This window comes from Crotalus tigris, unplaced genomic scaffold (assembly GCF_016545835.1).
Source record: "Crotalus tigris isolate CLP2741 ecotype Arizona unplaced genomic scaffold, ASM1654583v1 scf7180000017739.2905288, whole genome shotgun sequence".
In the NCBI taxonomy this organism is placed as follows: domain Eukaryota; kingdom Metazoa; phylum Chordata; class Lepidosauria; order Squamata; family Viperidae; genus Crotalus; species Crotalus tigris.
The window spans coordinates 589,593-608,361 of NW_024096605.1; the positions used below are offsets into that span (position 1 = coordinate 589,593).

The 18,769-nt window shown below is 37.5% G+C and overlaps 1 protein-coding gene and 1 long non-coding RNA gene across 2 annotated transcripts; one reads left to right on the forward strand and one right to left on the reverse strand.

The window, feature by feature from the left end:
* Positions 1–5,110: 5,110 nt before the first annotated feature.
* Positions 5,111–16,093, reverse strand: F3 (coagulation factor III, tissue factor). Its single transcript, XM_039339773.1, has 6 exons — positions 15,859–16,093; positions 10,805–10,919; positions 9,455–9,642; positions 7,816–7,994; positions 6,565–6,724; positions 5,111–6,039 (listed from the first exon to the last, which is right to left on the reverse strand). The coding sequence occupies exons 1-6, from the start codon at positions 15,950–15,952 to the stop codon at positions 5,894–5,896; spliced, it is 882 nt and encodes a 293-aa protein (XP_039195707.1). The 5' UTR covers positions 15,953–16,093; the 3' UTR covers positions 5,111–5,893.
* Positions 16,094–16,175: 82 nt separating this feature from the next.
* LOC120306474 lies at positions 16,176–18,475 on the forward strand. Its single transcript, XR_005556300.1, has 2 exons — positions 16,176–17,445; positions 18,041–18,475. It is a non-coding gene; the product is annotated as an uncharacterized LOC120306474 (long non-coding RNA).
* The last annotated feature ends 294 nt before the right edge of the window (positions 18,476–18,769 follow it).

The window sequence follows — 18,769 nt, forward strand, 5'->3', positions numbered from 1 at the left end:
AGGTTTCCTGCCTGAGCAGGGGGTTGGACTAGATGACCTCCAAGGTCCCTTCCAACTTTATCATTATTATTATTACTATTATTATTATTATCTATTGAAACACTGGAAGCCCATCTTCTCTGTCGCAGCATCTGCCTTCTGGAATAAGGTTTCCCCCTGAGATCTAGATGGCCCCAACTCTGCCATTATTTACGCGGGTGAGGAAGAGTGAGACCTTTCACTTCATTGCGCCTGCTATATTTTATCTTCATTTTTTACTGATTTTATGGCAGTTTTTAATTGTATGGGCTACAGTCAATGAGAGTCATGATGCATGCAAGTTTAATAAATCGTCGTCATCGTCATCGTCATCATCCAATTTCCTTTTGCATTGGCAGCATTATACAAATCAGAGGAAAAGAAATTAAAGAAGGTAAGAAAAGAAAGGAAATCTAAATCATGTTGATACTACTAATTATGATGCCATATCCTTCTATCCTTACAAACCACCTTGTTTCCATTGTCTCCACACATTGATTCATACAGTCCCTTTTGTTTTCTCTCCCCCCCCCCGCCATCAATTCCATCTTAACATTTCTCAATCAATTTTCCCAAGGTCTGACTTTCAATTTCTGATTGATACTCCCAAAAGTGTATTAGATATTCAAATATAATATCTCTCTAAATGGGTAAATGATGAATAACAGTTCTTAAGTGGCTTGATAGCATGAGATCTGGATGTTTCCTACAGCTGTACTGCCTCCCAGAAGTTTGTAGATACACATGTCAGTACAATGGGCACCAGGGACAATATTCCACTGCCATCCATCCATCCAAATAATGCACAATAAAAATTCTTAGAAGTGCATTATTTTTTCAAACAGGATGATGAACCAAATGTTGCTGGACTACAACTCTTAGCTTCCTTCACAATTCACAAAATTACCTGGTACCCTGATAAAAATAGTAGTTCAACCTGATTTTTAAGAGCAGAAGATCCTGATTCTTGTTCCATTCCCAGAAAGTTACTCACCAGAAGGGATTGTAGTTTGTGTTACTTTTGTCAGAAAAAGAAAAAAAAATGATATACTGTGGAAGAGTCTTTTCAAAATTGGATATCATGAAGATGTATGGCTTCAACACCCACAATCCTCAGAAATAGACACTGTGGCCAGAAATTTTAGGAACCAGTTAAGGAAAGGCTGCTCTGAAGTTGACATCCTCTACATTCCCAAATCCAATATCCAAGGACAACAGGGTTCTATAACCTTGAAGGAGCTATGGACATCACTAAGGGATTTGTGTAGTTCATTAGCATTTTAATTTTTACTTCCATTTCTTGTTACACTTTTTAAAGTACATTGAATGGAATATATAAATGTAATGAAATTCAATAACAGTCTGCAATATTTTAAAGTGGAAAGGAAGGGCTGAATAGGAAAAAAAATTGTTCAAAAGCATCAGAGGACATTAAGCTTAATTTTTAACGGGGAGAGCTGTGCGTAATTTTATAAGAATTATTGCTGCAACAGAGGTCTGCTTCAGTGGTATACTAGTTTATCTGTAGTAGTCGGTAACATTAGTATGAAGTACTGATACAGCATTTTTCTTTCATTCCAGTTCGAAAAAAATCTTGTCCTGGTAAGCTTCCAAAAACATGTTATCATCAAACATAGAACAGTCTCAGCTGCTGGAATTTACAGGAAAGGCCAAATTTGGGTAGTCCATTCTGAAATTGTGCAATCAATAATTAGTTCCTTCAAATGTGATTTGTGTCATTGTCAAAAATAGTAATTTAGGATCTTTATTTGTTGTGCTAGACTGGGCTGGATGGACTGTAGATGAAAGCTATGGAATGGAATGTATGTATGACCTTGAGCAGTGTTTCCCAAACTTGACAATTTTAAGGCATGTTTGGGAAACACTGACCTTGAGGAAAGAATGGAAAAGATGTTGCCTAGGAAACAATCTGACAAGAGAAGGGGGAACCCCCAAGGTCTTAATGATCCAAGAAAGAAACTTAGGAAGGATCTGCCCTAACTGATCAGATGGTTAAAAATGGCGGTGACTTTGAAACACTGAGATCAACTCCCCAAAGCAAACCAGGCAGGAAACACCAGACAGTTAAATCTACTTTATTGTAAGTCTACGTTAACAGAATTTTGCAAGTCTGAAGGTACAAACTTTCTACTGGATAAATTTGGTGAGTTTTTCCTACATTTCTTTCTCTGACCATTAAACCCTTGGATTCCCCTTTCTCTTATTATTTCCTAGACAGCATCTCTTTCCCTCATCCCCCCAAAGTTATCCACACATTACACAATTAAAACAAGTGAACAGAACATGCTATGTGAAAAACCAAATCATTAAAAAAAACAGTTGTATTTTGTTTGGGAAAAGAAGGTGTGCTTATGAGAGAAATGTGTGCAACAGGTGTGCTATGTAGTAACCAAAAGAAAGCATTAAATATGATGCTGGATACAAAATTAGTTTCCTGAGAATCTTTCTTTTAATATATTTTTAGGAAAATGAGCAATTTATTTCAGTGTCTTATATCACATGTTTGGAGTAGAATTGATAAAAAGCTTGAGGTAAAATGAATAAAAATCAGCTGGGTGATGGAATGCAAGAGAGAATACAGCTCTAAAACTCCTCAAGATGTGATAAATGAGTTATTTGTGGTTTTAAACACTGTAAAAGTACACACAATGTGAAGAAAGGAAATTCTTACTACCACTTTCACATCAACATTTTACTGATTCATTTACCTTATCTTATGAATGAAATTCTACAAGGTGGCCTTGATTTGTAACACCTCCTTTTCCTGTATTTTCCTTAGTTAATTTTATTTTATTTTATTAAAAAATGGTGTTGAGAAAGAAAAGTTGGAATAGCTCCCCAATTACTTTTGATTAAGGTAGTTCTCAATTTAGAACCATAATTGAGCCTGGGAATTACGGTTGTAAGTCCTGAAGATCATGAAGCAGGTCATCACATGACCGACCCTTTGGGTGGGATTTTTTTTGGGGGGAAACTGGAAGTAAACATCACTTTTCAGCAAAAACATCATGAGTTGTAATCACGTGACTGCAGATGCTGCAAACAGACGTAAGTACATGTCAGTTGCCAAGCACCTTAAATGTGACCACATGAACATGGGGGGAGGGAACGGCTGGCATAACTTTGGATAGGTTCCAACAGATCCTAAATTACATTTTGGAGGATCCATTGTAACTTCAAATAGCTGCTCAGTGACCAGTCGTAAGTTGAGGACTATCTGTAGTTAAATCCTAAACATCACAGCCTTGATGCAGTACTGAAATGACTGCCTAATCCCACAATTATTTATTTTCAGAATAGCTAAATAAAAGCCATCCCTCTCTATGAGGAAAATAGAAATTTTAAAATTTGATAAATAAATAAAAATACCTTAACTTCCATGGGCACACTTTTGAATCCCTGACAGCTTTAGTCCCCTAAAGGTAGGAAAGGCTCTTCATAAAAACAACAAACCTATAATTTCCATCTCAGCATGTGGATTGGGGAAACACATGGAAATTACGATTGTTGGACTAAGGAGCTGCCCATAGAGTTGAATGATCTGAATGCTGGGTCTGTTTTGCCCTTACTTTCCTAAAGATATGCTAAATCATAGATTGTAGAAGTAACCAACATGGATATAACAGGACGAAGCTGGGAAGCGAGCGTACTATGACAAGGTAAGATCAGATATGATGATAGATGGAAAAGCTTTAGCAATAAAGAAGGTCAGGAATTCACAAACTCCCTGGAAGTACCATGAGCAACTTAACCTGATCCATCATACACTGGTAGCCCATGAGCATTCCTACCACTGCCCATTCAAATCTGCAATACTACACACTTTGTGGACCCTTATGATCTACAGATAATTATTAAAAACAGTAAATTTATTTCTTGTGCAACCTTAATATGAATTGAAATTAATGAAATTAATTTTACTGGGAGGAAGGTGAGAAATGTTACACAAATTAATTAACCTCTTCTCGGTTGATTTGAAACTGCGCAAGGCAATTGCTTTAAAACTCATTGCCCCATGTAGGCTACCTGTAAGATTTATGGATATTTAAATTATTTGATATTTTGTATTAAAACTTAATTTCCATCCAATCTTTACATTATGCGATTTACGTTAGGAATGTTATCTGGGGGAAAGATTAGAATAAACATTATCCTGCATGTCACATGTGCAACCTCATAAGCTTTTTATTCAAAATAGCCACAAGAACCACATTCTATGTTAAGCTCCTAATTACATTCCTGACATACCTTTTGGCAGCCTGGACTTGTTCGCTGACCTTGTTATAATGTATGATACTAATTAACCTCCCTTGTTTCTAAATAGGATCTTAATGTTTATAAATACATATGATTTCAATTATTTATTTGTGTCACCCTAGCATTATATACACATACTTCTCCATTTGCAAAAAACCCTCACAACATAGTTATAATACTTTCTATATAGAGCAAGGGTCCCCAATCCCTGGTGTGTGGCATGTCAGCAACTGGGCCATACAAACAAGCAAAGCCCCATCTGTGGGATGCAGGCAACACACAAAACCATGCCCCCTCTGGTCTGCGGAAAAATATCTCTCCACGTAACCAGTCCCTGGTGCCCAAAAGGTTGAGGACCTCTGATCTATATTTACAACATAGAACCCCTCTTTTTTTTGAAAAAAAAAAAAAAGAATTATAGGAGTATATTCTACATTTCAAATAGAGAATGTTTTATGAATGGTACAAATCAACAGTAAACTATAGTTGATATATGTTTCTGTCTGATGGTGGAGCTAAGATTTCTGTTATTAGTGAGTTCATGTTGATGCAATCAAAATATATTTCTGCAAGTATTGTAGTGGTATGTATTTTATAGTAGAGAAATGAAGGGAAGAACAAACAATTCAGTTGTTAAAAGAAATCCTAATTCTTGATGGGAAAATGTATTTCTCCTCTAGTTCCTCAGTTAATTTTATGGTTTAGCTGTCAGTTTGGTGAGTTTTAAAATGTACAGTGACAAGCCTGTTTTTTGCCAGCCCTGACAAAGCATTTGATAACAAAAGCCACCGACTGCCCAAAATCAAGAAATGTATTTCTGTAGTTCCCATATACCTTTATTATATTAAATAAATTAATGCAATATATACAAATATACTTTCATTCATAAAAACCATAAATAAGTTATTATAGTACCATGAAGACCCTCAATCACACCAAGGGTATGTACAACTTTACAGAATTATTAAAAAGTTAGGTTTCTTTCTGTCCAGCAGTTAATCACCAATATATATTTAAAGTGCTAAATTCTGGCAATGGCAACCAACAACACGTTACCAGATGAAATAGTTGGCAGTTTTGATTAAAACGGAATAATCTATGTGAGAGTTGTTGCCAGATATCTGCCCAAAAAAGGCATTTCTGAATCACTTCCATGGTCAATTGTCAGGTCAAGGGAATCTTTCCCTTTTTTGAGTTATTTACTTGTAACACATTCTAATGTTTAAGGGCAATTTGTACCATACCTTTTATGCAAAATCAGACTGCTAAAAACCCATTTGTATAGTTTTATCACCACGTGATGTACCCAGAACACCCAAAATAAAAAGATGCCAACCAAAAGTGCAGTAAAAACAGTAACATTTCATCATATATGTCAGTTAATATATTTCAAACAGATCTCGTCATTTTAACAGTGAAGTTAAACAAGAGTTTAAAATAGTGTTTTAAAATCAGATGTTTCACAGAAACTATAAGCCAAAGGTACAACAAAGAGTCAGTTATTATTGCTTCCAGAGAGGACTTCTTTTTTCATGGCATCAATGCAACATTAATGCATATCAAGTCTGTGATGAGTCAGGGTTGAGTTTTTAACTCCTTACAAATTTGGTGGCATATTTTCTTTTTCTGATGATCTGCTCCTTGCTTTTTTACATTTGCATATCACCACGGCTAAAATGATAATCAGAATGAGGAGTGCAACAGCAGCACCCACTATGATGAGAATTTTGTTCAAATCAAGAGCTGAAAAGAAGAGAAATGCAATGTCAGTTGAATTAGATGCACGCTGTCATGGTTCCGCAAGAAGAAGCGCTAAATACACAAGCTTTGTATTTATCTGAACTTTGCCCTGACTGAAATTATTCTACATTAACAGGGGGAATTAAATGCTGTAATAAATCCAAAGCATTTCCTTCCAACTAGGAGGAAATATTCCAGAGGCACTGACTTTCTGACAAAACTGGTGTACTACTACTATAGTGTACTATTACTATAGGTGTTTGGACAAGAAGGGCTATACCCTGAGATATTTTATTTGTTCTGAATAGTTCAGTCCTCATACATCTGTGATATCTCTGAATATAGAAATCTAAGAATTTCTTCAAATCTTAGAGCAAAACAATAGTTGGTACAATCCATAAGAAGCAACAAAATGAAGAAAAAAATGGCACCAATTTATGACAATCTCTTGTGCAATCTGAGTAAAGTGAGGTTACAACTAAATGGTACCACTTAAAGGGAAACATTATAAAATCGTATAATACATACCATCCAAGTCTTCCCTGTGAATACTGGTACATTTTATACTGCTTTTTTGACTTTTCTGGTTATTTAAGCGGCTTGGAATATTAGCTTGGACATAGAAACAGTAGCTGTTTCCTTTATCAACCTCAATTTCAAACTGATTGGTTTTTGTCTTTGCCGATTTCTGAATGCAACAAAAAGATTATTTCAGTTATCTGCAGATATTCTAGTTCTCCACACTGCAGCCCAGTAAATTGTAATCCACTACAGGTAGTCCTCGACTTACAACAGTTCATTTAGTGACCATTCCAAGTTACAGCAGCACTGAAAAAAGAGACTTATGACCATTTTTTACACTTACAACCGTAGCAACATCCCCAGGGTCACGTGATCAAAATTTGGATGCTTGGCAACTGGTTCATATTTATGACGGCTGCAGTGTCCTGGGATCATGGGATCCCCTTTTGCAACCTTCTGACAACAGGGGAAGCCAACTCACTTAGCAACCCTGTTACAACTTAACAACGGCAATGATCCGTTCAACAATTGTGGCAAGGAAGGTCGTAAAATGGGGCAAAATTCACTTAACAAATATCTCACTTAGCAACAGAAATGTTGGGCTCAATTGTGGTCGTATGTCGAGGACTACCTGTACTGTAAAAGCAGTACGTGTATGATTATTGCTATTAATATAGGAGTAAACATAAAGGCTTACCGATATATTACAGTCCTCAACTTACAAGTATTTGTTTAGTGTGACTGTTCAAATTTATGACACTGAAAAAATGACCTATGACTGTTTTTCACGTTTACAACTGTTGCAGTATCCCCATGGTCACGTGATCAAAATTCGGGCCCTTGGCAACTGGCATGTATCTATGTGGTAGTATCCTGAGGTCATGTGATCACCATTTGTCACCTCCCCTGCTGGCTTCCGACAAGCAAAGTCAATGGAAGCCAGACTCGCTTAATGCCTACATGATTCACTTAATAACTGTGGCAAAAAAGGCCATAAAATGGGGCGAAACTTACTTAACAAATGTCTTGCTTAGCAGCAGAAAATTTGGGCTCAATCGCTCTCATAAGTCAAGGACTAGCTATAATTATGCTTTTTTTTATTATTCCTCTCAACTTTATCCTTGAGAGCCATGCCCCACTTTACAATAAAAAATCTTAAAGAGCATAGAACTACATCTTACATTCAAGTGAGTTTGAAAAAGGAAGTGCTGATGCTGACCAGCAAAGATTAAAGATTCTTAGAAATTAGATTCTCACCTTGCCCGTGCTCTGATCTTTCCAGTAGTATATCATGTATTCCAGATCATTTTTGAATATGTCCCTGAGAGTTTGCAATTTACCATTAACTCTAAGTGGTGTTGGTGGATCAGCTACTTCCACTTTCAGAGTTGCGTCTTTTTGTTCAAAATGTGTTACCGTTGGCGTTCCAAGCTCAGCTAGAAAAGAAGTACGATCTAGTGTGACTTTTTATAATTTAAAAGAAGCACACAACAACTACGATTATTTTCAAAAGGTCTTGGGCAAAGGGATTGTATAGAATGGGGGAGGAACAAAAAAACCCGAATATCACCTTTTTTTTTTAAACCAGCTTTCGTAAATTGGAGGAAAATGCATTACAGTTCTAAATGCAAACATTTATTTCTGAGCACAGATATTTTGGGTCAATTTACAATGGCTGTTTTAAAAATGTAGCATGTGACTAAAGGTGGGGAGTGCTAACTTGCCTATTTTTAGCTGCACTTTTGTGGGTTGCAGATCTTTGAGTCAATGTTGATTCCTGGTGACTATCTAGACAAGCTCCTGCAGTTTTCTTGGCAAGTGATTTATAGTTACGGCATCAGGTTAGAAACTAGGAGATCCTAAGTTCTAGTCCCTCTCCCCTCTTAGGCTTGGGCCAGTCACTCTATATAGATACAAGTTCCTCCATCAATACATCAAAATGAAACAAATGATTAAATCCAATGCTGAATTGTTCCAACTGAATAAATTAGTTTTCTTCCTTTTTAGCTTTTCATTAAATGTTGGGAGAGCCATAGGTTATACAGTGGTCCTTAACTTATGACCACAACTAAGACCGATGTGGTAGTTAAGTGAGACATTATGTGACTGGACGTGACCTGACTTCCTTAATTGACATTGCTTTTTGGGAGCTTGGTGGGAAGGTCACAAATCGCAAGATACCGCAGTTGATCATACATACAAGCTGGCTGCTAAGTGCCTGAACTGTGATGATGTAACTCAGTGGTTCTCAACCTGTGGGTCGGGACCCTATTTGGAGTCGAACGACCATTTCACGGGGTCGCCAAACAACGCAGTGCGCCATTTTTTCCCCCTTTTCCTTAGCTGTGCTACTCCCTTTTATTCTATTGGCTTTTGAAAGCCAATAGAATAGACTCTCTTGAATAGAGTCTAATTCTATTGGCTTTCAAAAGCCAATAGGAATTGTCCAGGCTGTCTCTGCCCTGCTGAGCCTGCCAAAAGTCCCATTCTGCAAACGGTGCTGCACTAGTTGAGTAGTCCTCGACTTACGACCGATTGAGTAGTCCTTGACTTACGACTGGTTGGGGGTCACGGCATTAAAAAGGTTGAGAACCACTGATGTAACTGCAGGTGTGATGTGACAGTTGGAACTTTGAGGACAGGTCATAAATCACTTTTTCCAAAGCTGTCATAACTTTCAATCATTGTTAAAAGAATGACTGTAAGCCACGGACTACCTCTATGTAAAATATTCAGTCCCTCAAAACTAAATTACAATATCGAACTATTAACAGGAAGCAATGCCTTCCTATAAATCTTAAAAACACACTCCTTATAAGTCTTTATACCTAACTTTCTTTTCTGGGCATAAATATATTAAAGATAGTGGAATCTATATCTTATTTATTATACTTACTTTGTGTGTAAGGTACAAACGGTGAAGAAACTTCATATTGAGGTGTTTCAAAATTATCGTCATCATATGGTATTTCAGAATATATGCGTGCCGTGTAAGTATCTTTTAAATTCTGTAGTATCACATTAGTAACGTCACATTCAGTTTTATTAGTACCAATGCATACTTTTTCTCGTCTTAAGAAATCCCTATAAAGATTAAGATCAAGAATGTAAATCAAGCATTTTATGCATAGGCGTGAGGAGCAAGTTGTTATATATATATGCCCTGCAAAATTGTCAGGAAAAAAAATGGATATCATCCTGGCCACATACATAACTTTCACTTTGATCCAAACAGTTAAAAAGCAAAATGTTACACATTTTCAAGGTCAGCAGTAATCTTGCCCATGTTAATGAGATAAACAGTGTAAATAAGAAAACATGAATAGAATGCCCTTGAATATTTTGTACTGCTGCAATGAACAAGACACAACTGCTTTCACAGTAGACATAGAAGTATTTAGAATTGCAATAATACAGGGAAGGTAAAATTATGGGTAATTAAAAATGTTAATAAGAGAAATGAAAATTATAAAACATATAATATGAAATTAACTAGCCTACAAATATATTGATATAAAAACTAAGTACATTAAAGGAATATAGTAACAATCTCTACTATAAATAGATTCAATGAATCTCAACCTTTGATATTTAATCAAAGCACTTTCCTCTGAAAACCCAAATCAAAGTGGTTGTTTATTTCAATCAGGGCCCTGTGTTTATGCATGTGAAAAATATAAACAAAAGTCACCTTCTATAAGTCTGAAGCAGCCAGCTGATTCAATACTTCAATTCGATATGATTCAATTTTACCCCTGAAATTGGAACAGTTCTAGTAGGCCAAATTGGGGACATATCATAAGAAGGGTGAAATTAAAATTTATCTAGAGCAGGAGTGTCAAACTGCCGGCCGGCAGGCCAATTGCATCATACGGAGGTTGCACTCACCCCAGCTCGGGCAATGCAAAAAAACCCAAAACCATGATACGTCATGACACATCACGTCACGTGGCGAGTTTGACATCCGTGATCTAGAGAGACCCTTGAGAAAATTTAGATAAGAAATTCTTTCAACGATGTATACTTGTTGCATGTTTTATGTAAGCAGGTATGCTGCAAATTATAACCTTACGTGAAATCAACAGTACTCATTTTACAGTGTCAATTCATGTCCAATATCAAGTCACATCATGGAGCTGTTTTTCATATATGCATTCTTGTTATTTCTCAAACTGCTCCATTACAACAGATGAAATACAAAGATATCTAAGGAAAGGTATGGGTGTGTTTCCAAATGGTAACTTACCCGTCCATTTCAACAGTATAAACATATCCAACTGGCTTTGGATCCCATTGGAGCAGAGTCTTAAAATTGACTGATGACCAAGTAATGTTTACAGCCGTCTGTACTGCAGAGCTACCTGTTTGAAAATGTACAGAGAGGAATGTGAGCAACATATTACAATATTTTGTTTGGGTTGTTAAATTGTTTCTCTGACAATATTATAAACACAATAATTTATCATGTATTTTTCTAAAACGTCTGATTGACTCTCCTGGTTTCTAGGCTGGTATCTTAATCACTACTAGACTAAGCTGGCTCTCATTGCAAACGTTGCAGGACTTGTAGCTTGTGTGATTTCATTTGTGCTAATTCAAAATTTAAAAATCAGATATATTATTTCCTCATGCAACAGAGAGTCTCCTTGAATCAACAGTTCAGACAAACTGCATCTGTATACTACGTATAAAGCAATCTTCTATAATTAATAGATTGTAACTCATAATCTCCTCTAATTTGTCTGTTGAGCTATTACCCTAAACATGCAAAAATCATACATTTGGAGAAGATTTAGAATATTTAAGAGATTCTGCATTAGTACCAATACATTGGCTAGATTCTTACATGATGTTTAATCCTACACAACAAAGTAAGTGTGGTAATGGACACTTCACATTATGCATTAAGTTGTATTTGTTGCCTGGAATCTTCTGGATGCATTTAAGGTGTTGGTCATCACCAAAAATCCCTACAGTACATGGCATAGTTGATTATCAATCTGGTTATTTGAGGGACCACATATCTCCAATTACATCTGCCCATACAAACTGAGTGGGTGCAATCCCCCCCCCCCGAGCTATGGACAGCACCCACTATTCTGGGGATTCAGAAGATCTAGCTTGGTTCTCAGATCTGGAGCTAATGTGTTTGTGGGACCCATCATATTTATACTGCTTACTGTTCTGACTGTATTAGTCATAATTACCTGCTTATGTGTGTTTTTAATCATTTTTTTAAAAGTAAGCTGCCCAGAGTCTAACATAGTGGGCAACCACAACAAATTTAGTAAATTGAATAGAATAGCACTTAATATGCTAAACATACAAACTTATATTATTTCTCAATGTGCTGAAGTGGTTCACCCAAGATGCTAATTCAATGTCTAGGTTTCTGTCTAAAAACACTATCTAACCTCATGTTAGCTTAGAATGTCGTATGAACCAAGCCACTGCAATTTCGTTTACGCTAAGTGGATGACCAGTTATAGTGGGCATATGAAATTTCTGTAGAAAAACTGGAAGGGGATTTTTTTAGGACTTTTAAATCCACATTGCAAAGATCTGACTAACCATACAGTGTTAGCAAAGAAGTATAGAAATGTGAAATTCTTGGTGCTCTCTGAAGGTAATTGTCCACTTACAGATGTTTCATTATGTGACTAGGTAACACAGTCAGTGCAAGTGAGTGTGAGGTTTGTTCCTTGTTTACTATACAACAGCTTTCCCTGCCAGTGTTGGGGGGGGTGTGGTTTTCTCCTTGGTAGTTTCTTGATGAGAGGATGCTTGACTGTTTGTTTGGTGTTTGCTTGGTGTTATTTGGGTGTAGGTTGCTGAAGAGGATGTGTTCAGGTCTTGTTTCTTCCTTAGCTTTTTTTTTATTGTTTCTTTTTAATGTTGTGTAAATGTAAAAACTAAGAAGGAAACAAACAGACCAGAACACATTCTCTCCAGCAGCCTACACCCAGATAAGCAGAGATTAATACTATAGACAAACAATGAAGCAGAAAAGAATACCCCAATCAAGGAATTACCAAGGAGACAACTACACACACTTATCCAACAGTTGTAGGGCAAACTACTGTAGATAAAGAGAGAGCAAACTCCACAGTCATTAGCACCAATAATGATACCTAGTCAGATAATGAAGCAACAAAGCCCAGAGGGCACCAAGGCTTCTCCATAGTTCAACCCTGAGCAACATATATTCTCTTCTGTTGGAAAATATTAATTCTTTGATGCCATTTTGTAGTTGTCTGCTATATTTCATATATGCTCTATTTGTGCACCTTTCCAAGATTAATCCCTGTAGAAAAGGATATTGAACTCAAAAGATGGATAGCTTTTATGCTTATGACTTGAGAAAAAGGGACACCTTTTTCTTTCTAAGAATGCATAATATCTCTCCTTATGCACCAGTGATTACCGTCTTTATATTCATTGCATTTATATGCTCCTCATAGCTACAAGTTAGCCAGCTACATTACTGTACTATTGAACAGTTTGAAAGATACCCTAAAGTTCCATTTTTTCTTTAGAAAACATGACTACATGTGACAAATTAGTCTTTGGCAGGCTTTATGGTTCTTCAAAGCAATTATTTAGTTTTTATTTGCTTCTTGGTATTATTAGATTAAATCCTTCTTTCCAACATCTAATTTCATCATTATAACTGAGACCTTACTGTATAATGCAGTGGTTCTTAACCTGGGCGATATCACCCCCCAGGGGGCGATTTCATTTTTCAGGGGGGCGATGGAATGAAAAGGAGCGACGCGGGGACGAAGGAACAAAAAGGGGGCGATATGGGGGCAATGGAGTTTTGGGGACACTTTTGAGACTATTTCGTACAATGAATCGCTGCATATCTGTCATACAAAAACATCAGATCACTCGCTATTAGTGGATTGAATTGTGTTTTCAAATGTTCCTCCAGCTAGCTTCAGTACAGAACGCCGTACATATGTGAATACGCATCACTTATCTTCATGTGCATTGCGCAGCAGCCTCTACCCTTTTTATATTTCTTTTTGCGTCTTAAATTTCACTTGTAATTCAATCATTAAATGTTACTGTTTTTCTTTTCAGGCATTTCATTTTCTTGCAATTGAATTTTGTTTTCAGTGGTCATTACATTTAAGTGTCTTGAATAAATAAGATAATAATGAAATACATGTATCACGAAGTTTGGGAATAAAGTGACGGGTGGCACCAAAATTTTTCAAACAGTTGAGATATGGGAAAAAGACTGGAAATAAATTATTTGCATTGATATGTCCTGATGACAGTTTTAAAGAAAACAAAAAAAGTGTTTGCATAAATTGAAGAATTATTTCTTATGTTGTGATTGAGAGGTTATGTTGGGGGAGGGGGGCGATGACAACTTCCTCATTGGCTCAAGGTTAAGAACCACTGGTATAATGAACTCAGGAGAAAAGTATGTTTTAAATACAGGTATCAATTTTTTTTCCTGTGGTTTGTGAATTTACTGATCGGATGTGCAGTATGGTTGTGTAATGGTCATAAACATTTCCTATGAATCTACATACACATTAAAGCATTCCAACATAACATAAATATGTTGCCATCTTGCTTCTGTCCCACAAAGTTCTTCAACCATACTGTAGTAAGTGAGCCTTCTGTTGTTAAATAGGCAATGCAAATGTAGCTAACACCTCCAGTTATGTCCACATCAGTTTTAAATTCCAGTTAGTACCAAAATCCCATTCCACATTTGCATATTACATTTAATGGTATCAGATGGGAATAAAGAAGCAGCCCATTCACTCACACAAACAGCCAGGGAAACAGTTATATATGAATATAAATCTCTGCTTTTATATTAAAGATTTACAGCTTAATAAGTCTGTGCACGTTTAAATGCTGGTTGGAAAGAAGTATTTCCAACCTTGAAAGAGTGCAATATCTGCAACTCTCTGCTATTTATTAAAGTAGTCCAGCTTTTTTGCAGGTTTTCATAAGATGCTGCTTTAAGTAATCTATTAGCATCAGTGCAATTGTTAAAGCAGCTACAAATTTTTACCAGACTTGCGTACAAACCTAAAAAAAGACCAGGTTGTTTTAATGAAGAGCAGGTAGATATTATGTTTATGTGACGTCCAAAGTACTTCTGATCATTTTCATACTACACATAACCAAGGCTTTTTTTGTCAGAATGCCCAGAACAGAGTTCCGGCACCTTTTTGGGATGGAACCTTGTAGGGTAGGCAAGGCGGGTTGTATGATGTGTATGAGTTCCGGCATCTTTTTTTTTTTTTTTTTTTTTACAAAAAAGCACTGCACATAGCCCTTCTGCTTAGTTAATCTGTTTATAACATTTTTAATGGAATAGATTTATCAATGCCTTGTTGATATTAAGAAAACTCATTGTTTCAATGCGACACCATGATATCAACACACTATTTTAAAGTGTACCAACGTTGCACAATACTTATAAGCAGGTCTTTTTTTGTCATAGGACGCCCAGAACAGAGTTCCGGCACCTTTTTTGGATGGAACTTTGTAAGGTAGGCAAGGTGGGTTGTATGACATGTGTGAGTTCCGGCACCTTTTTTTTTTTTTTTTTTTACAAAAAAAGCACTGCTTATAAGTGTATTTAATTGCTTTGAAAACATTCTAGTTTTTCCTATTTCTTAGTAAACAGACGACAAATTTCTCCATTAAACTTATCCTCTGGATTGCCTTGAACAAGGAGATAGGCAGCAAAGAAATTTGATAAATAAAATAATTGATAAATATTCCGCATACATGGACTTAAATCACCCCATTCTTCTATTTGCACTTGAACAATGAACTCAGATCTGACTAGAGAATATATACAAATATATCCTTAACGCTTTAGCAACTCCTAACAGAATATACTTCTTGAAACTTTCTCATAGATTCCATACTTCTTGCCAGTTTTTTATCCCCAGAATGACGAGCACTCCCCATCACTCAGACACTTGTACCCAGCTTCACGGATTTTACTTAACTAGCTTAAATCCCTGCTCATTTCTAAAGGGAGCTGTTCTTACTTAAGACCCGACGTCGCGCCGCAGTCCAAAATGCAAGGATGACCTCTAGCCCACTTCAACAACTATTATTATTTTTTAAATCAAAACCGTGGGAAAAGGGGAAAGAAACCACACGGAAACGACTGATCCCAAAAGTTCACAAGAAAAATCCAGCGCAACCCTTTCAGACAGCAAGCAAACTGGGCAGAGAAGCAAGTCCAACGGCGCGAAAAAGGGGCATCTCGGGGATGGATCCCTTCGCCCGCCCGCCCACTCACTCAGTCACCTGAGTCGGAGAGAAGCCGAGCGAGCATCGCGCAGAGCAGCAGCAAGGCTGGAGAGCCGGGCGCCCTCGCCGTGGAAAAATGCCGCCGGAACATCAGGAGTCGTCGAAGGGAGTTTTCAAGAAACGGAGAGCAGGGAGGGAGGGCGCGCGCGCTTTGCGTCCGTGGATCTGTGTGTGTGTGCGCGAGGGCGCCAGTCAGCGGCGTTAACTAAGAAGTTGGCTCGCTCTTCCTTCTTTTATAGTACTCCTCTCTCTCTTTCTGCCCCCCCTCCCGCCCCTCCCCCCGGAAACTCCGGACAGACGGCGGGTGGCTGCCTTAGAGGCTCATTGAATCACTCAGGCGCTGGCTGTGATTCAGGTCTCACGCCCGCGGGCTGCCACCGTGAGGTGAAGCGCTCCTTCTTTGTCGTCCTCGTTCTCTCTCTCTCTCTCTCTCTCTCTCTCGCTCTCTCTTTCCAGGATCCGGGCCAGGTGAGCAGCGGGGGGGGAAGGGAGGAGCGGCCTCGCCTTTTGCACAGGTATCTTAGGGTGGAGACCAGCCGAATTCGGAGGGGAAAAAAGAAGCCGGTGATGGCGGTGAGCCTCAGGCTGGAAGGGGATGAGGGTTGCTCTCTCCCCCTCCTCGCTCCGCCCCGCAGTGCGCGGGAACGAAAGGGCACCAAGGGGGCAGCCATAGATCTCCGTCGCCGTCTAAAGCGGGAGGAGGGGAGAAGAGCTGGGCGAGAGGAAAGGCCAGTGGATAATTACGCTTTTTCTAACAAAGATTAGAGAAACAACCCTTGCTGAAGTCAAGGGGGTGTGCATGAACTATTAAGCCCCATTGATCTCTAGATCAGTTCAGATCCAATCGCACAATTGGAAGCACTCAAAATGGGGGGGGGGTGTTTATCCCCTATCCCTGCCAATGCAACTTAAAAATCAAATGTGTACCTTCGGGTTTTTAATAAAAAGATTTTCCTTATAGCACATTGGTTCACTCTTGATCTTTAGGGATGAGCTATACCGGTAGCTTCAGGGCAAAAATATGAATGTTGCTTTCCCGTAAGAACTCTCAAATCGCAGGGCGTGGAGAGGTAACAGTTATAAATCTGACAAAGTTTAAGATGCTGAGGTCAAGTTAAAAAAACGGCAGGATTGTCTGACATCCATGTAGGGATGATGTTTCAAGTACAGTAACCTCGTCAGTTTCATGAGATCCAGATGCCTGCACCATAACTACTGTATCATCAGCTCCACATAAAAAATATAAGCAGCTGTAACCTGTAATTTGATGGTTCCTTTGAATGGGTCCCATGTAAAACTCACAGATTTTATCAAGACCCACAAAATATACCATTGGCAAAACATACATTACCACCTTCTTTCAAATGCATAGTCTATATGTGTTTGAGATGTAAATTAGGACCAGTGTCAGATATTTTTTTTCCATTTAGCTTCTCAGGAACTACTGTACCGCAATAATTTGTTTGTATTTAGAGATTTACAGCATTGTGTTGCATTTGGATCCTGGAGAAAGTTGCACAGATTTAATTTATCTTTGAAATGTAGCTTCAATAAAGAAGGCATCTTGCTAAGAGAAAAAAGGAGGTAATGTAAGAAAATTCTTAACGTATTTTTCTTACCTCCACTAAATTAATTACAATACTTCTGGGGAAAGAAAGAAGGTTAGAAGAATTTCTTGAGAGTACTAATTATGTTAAAACAGCGGGTAATGCTATATGTTTATATTGTGGTATTTATCCAGCTTCTTCTAACTGTAGATACCTGACACACACTGAGCTAAAGCATGATTGATCAGTATACAGCTTAGTTTGTGCAAAGTCTGTCAGCATGGTTAGTTTATGGTTCGGTATGCTCTATGAACTCAAGCAGTTGGGCTAATTTAGCAAATCACATTTTAATTAATCATGGATTAGTTAGTATCTTGTTTACCTGTAGCTCCAGATTCATGTTTTCAAGATTTCATATTTCAATTATAGCAAATAATTTTGCTATACATAGCCTTACATATAATGTAATCCACCTTCAATTTGAAGTTAGGAGTGGTATAACAAGATGACACTAGATTTCATTATAGGAAACCAGGATTCATATCTGTGTAAGATTTAATCTCTCTCTCTCTCTCCCTCCCTCTCTCTCTCTCTCTCTCTCTCTCTCTCTCTCTCTCTCTCTTGGTCCAAAGATGGAGAGAAGAACCTTAGCATACTTGTGCCGACTGTACTGATTTCCTGAAGACAAAACTAAAGAAAGACAAGATCTGCTGTTTTTGTTTTGTTTTGTTTTTTTGCATTGTTGCTACTTTTGTATATGTGTGATACAAAAATATGTTCAATATTTATTAAACAACAAATATTTATATGTCCAATAATTATTGAACAATCCCTATTTTGTATTTTCCCCTCTGCAACTACTATAGAATATAGGGCAAAAATGTGGCTGCTTTAAAGAAGTGCGGGAAAGTGGTACTTGCCCCTCCCCCCATGCTCCAAAGGACATGTCTAAAATCAAATCTGAAGTGATGTATAGCTATAGTATCTATAATAAAGTAATTTCTATTTCAACTCAAACTTGATTTTGAGAGATGACAACAAAATAAAAATGATTTGCTATTTCCTTACTCCATGGTTTTTTATGTGCGGTTTTGGGTTGCTTGCTTGCTTTTGAACATCTTACTCTAGCCTATTTCTTGATGGTGTCTCATGCAAATAGTATGTAGGTCTAACTCTAGTTTACCTTTCTGAGAATTCATGTGATGCTAAACCTGCTGATGGCAGAGATATTGTCGGATAGCAAACAACATCATTGGGTGTTTAAATTCTATTGAATAGTGTGCAGATAATGTCTGATGATGCCCTTTTACAAATATACATCTGAAATATGAGTGAGTTAGCAACAGAAGGAGAAAACATTC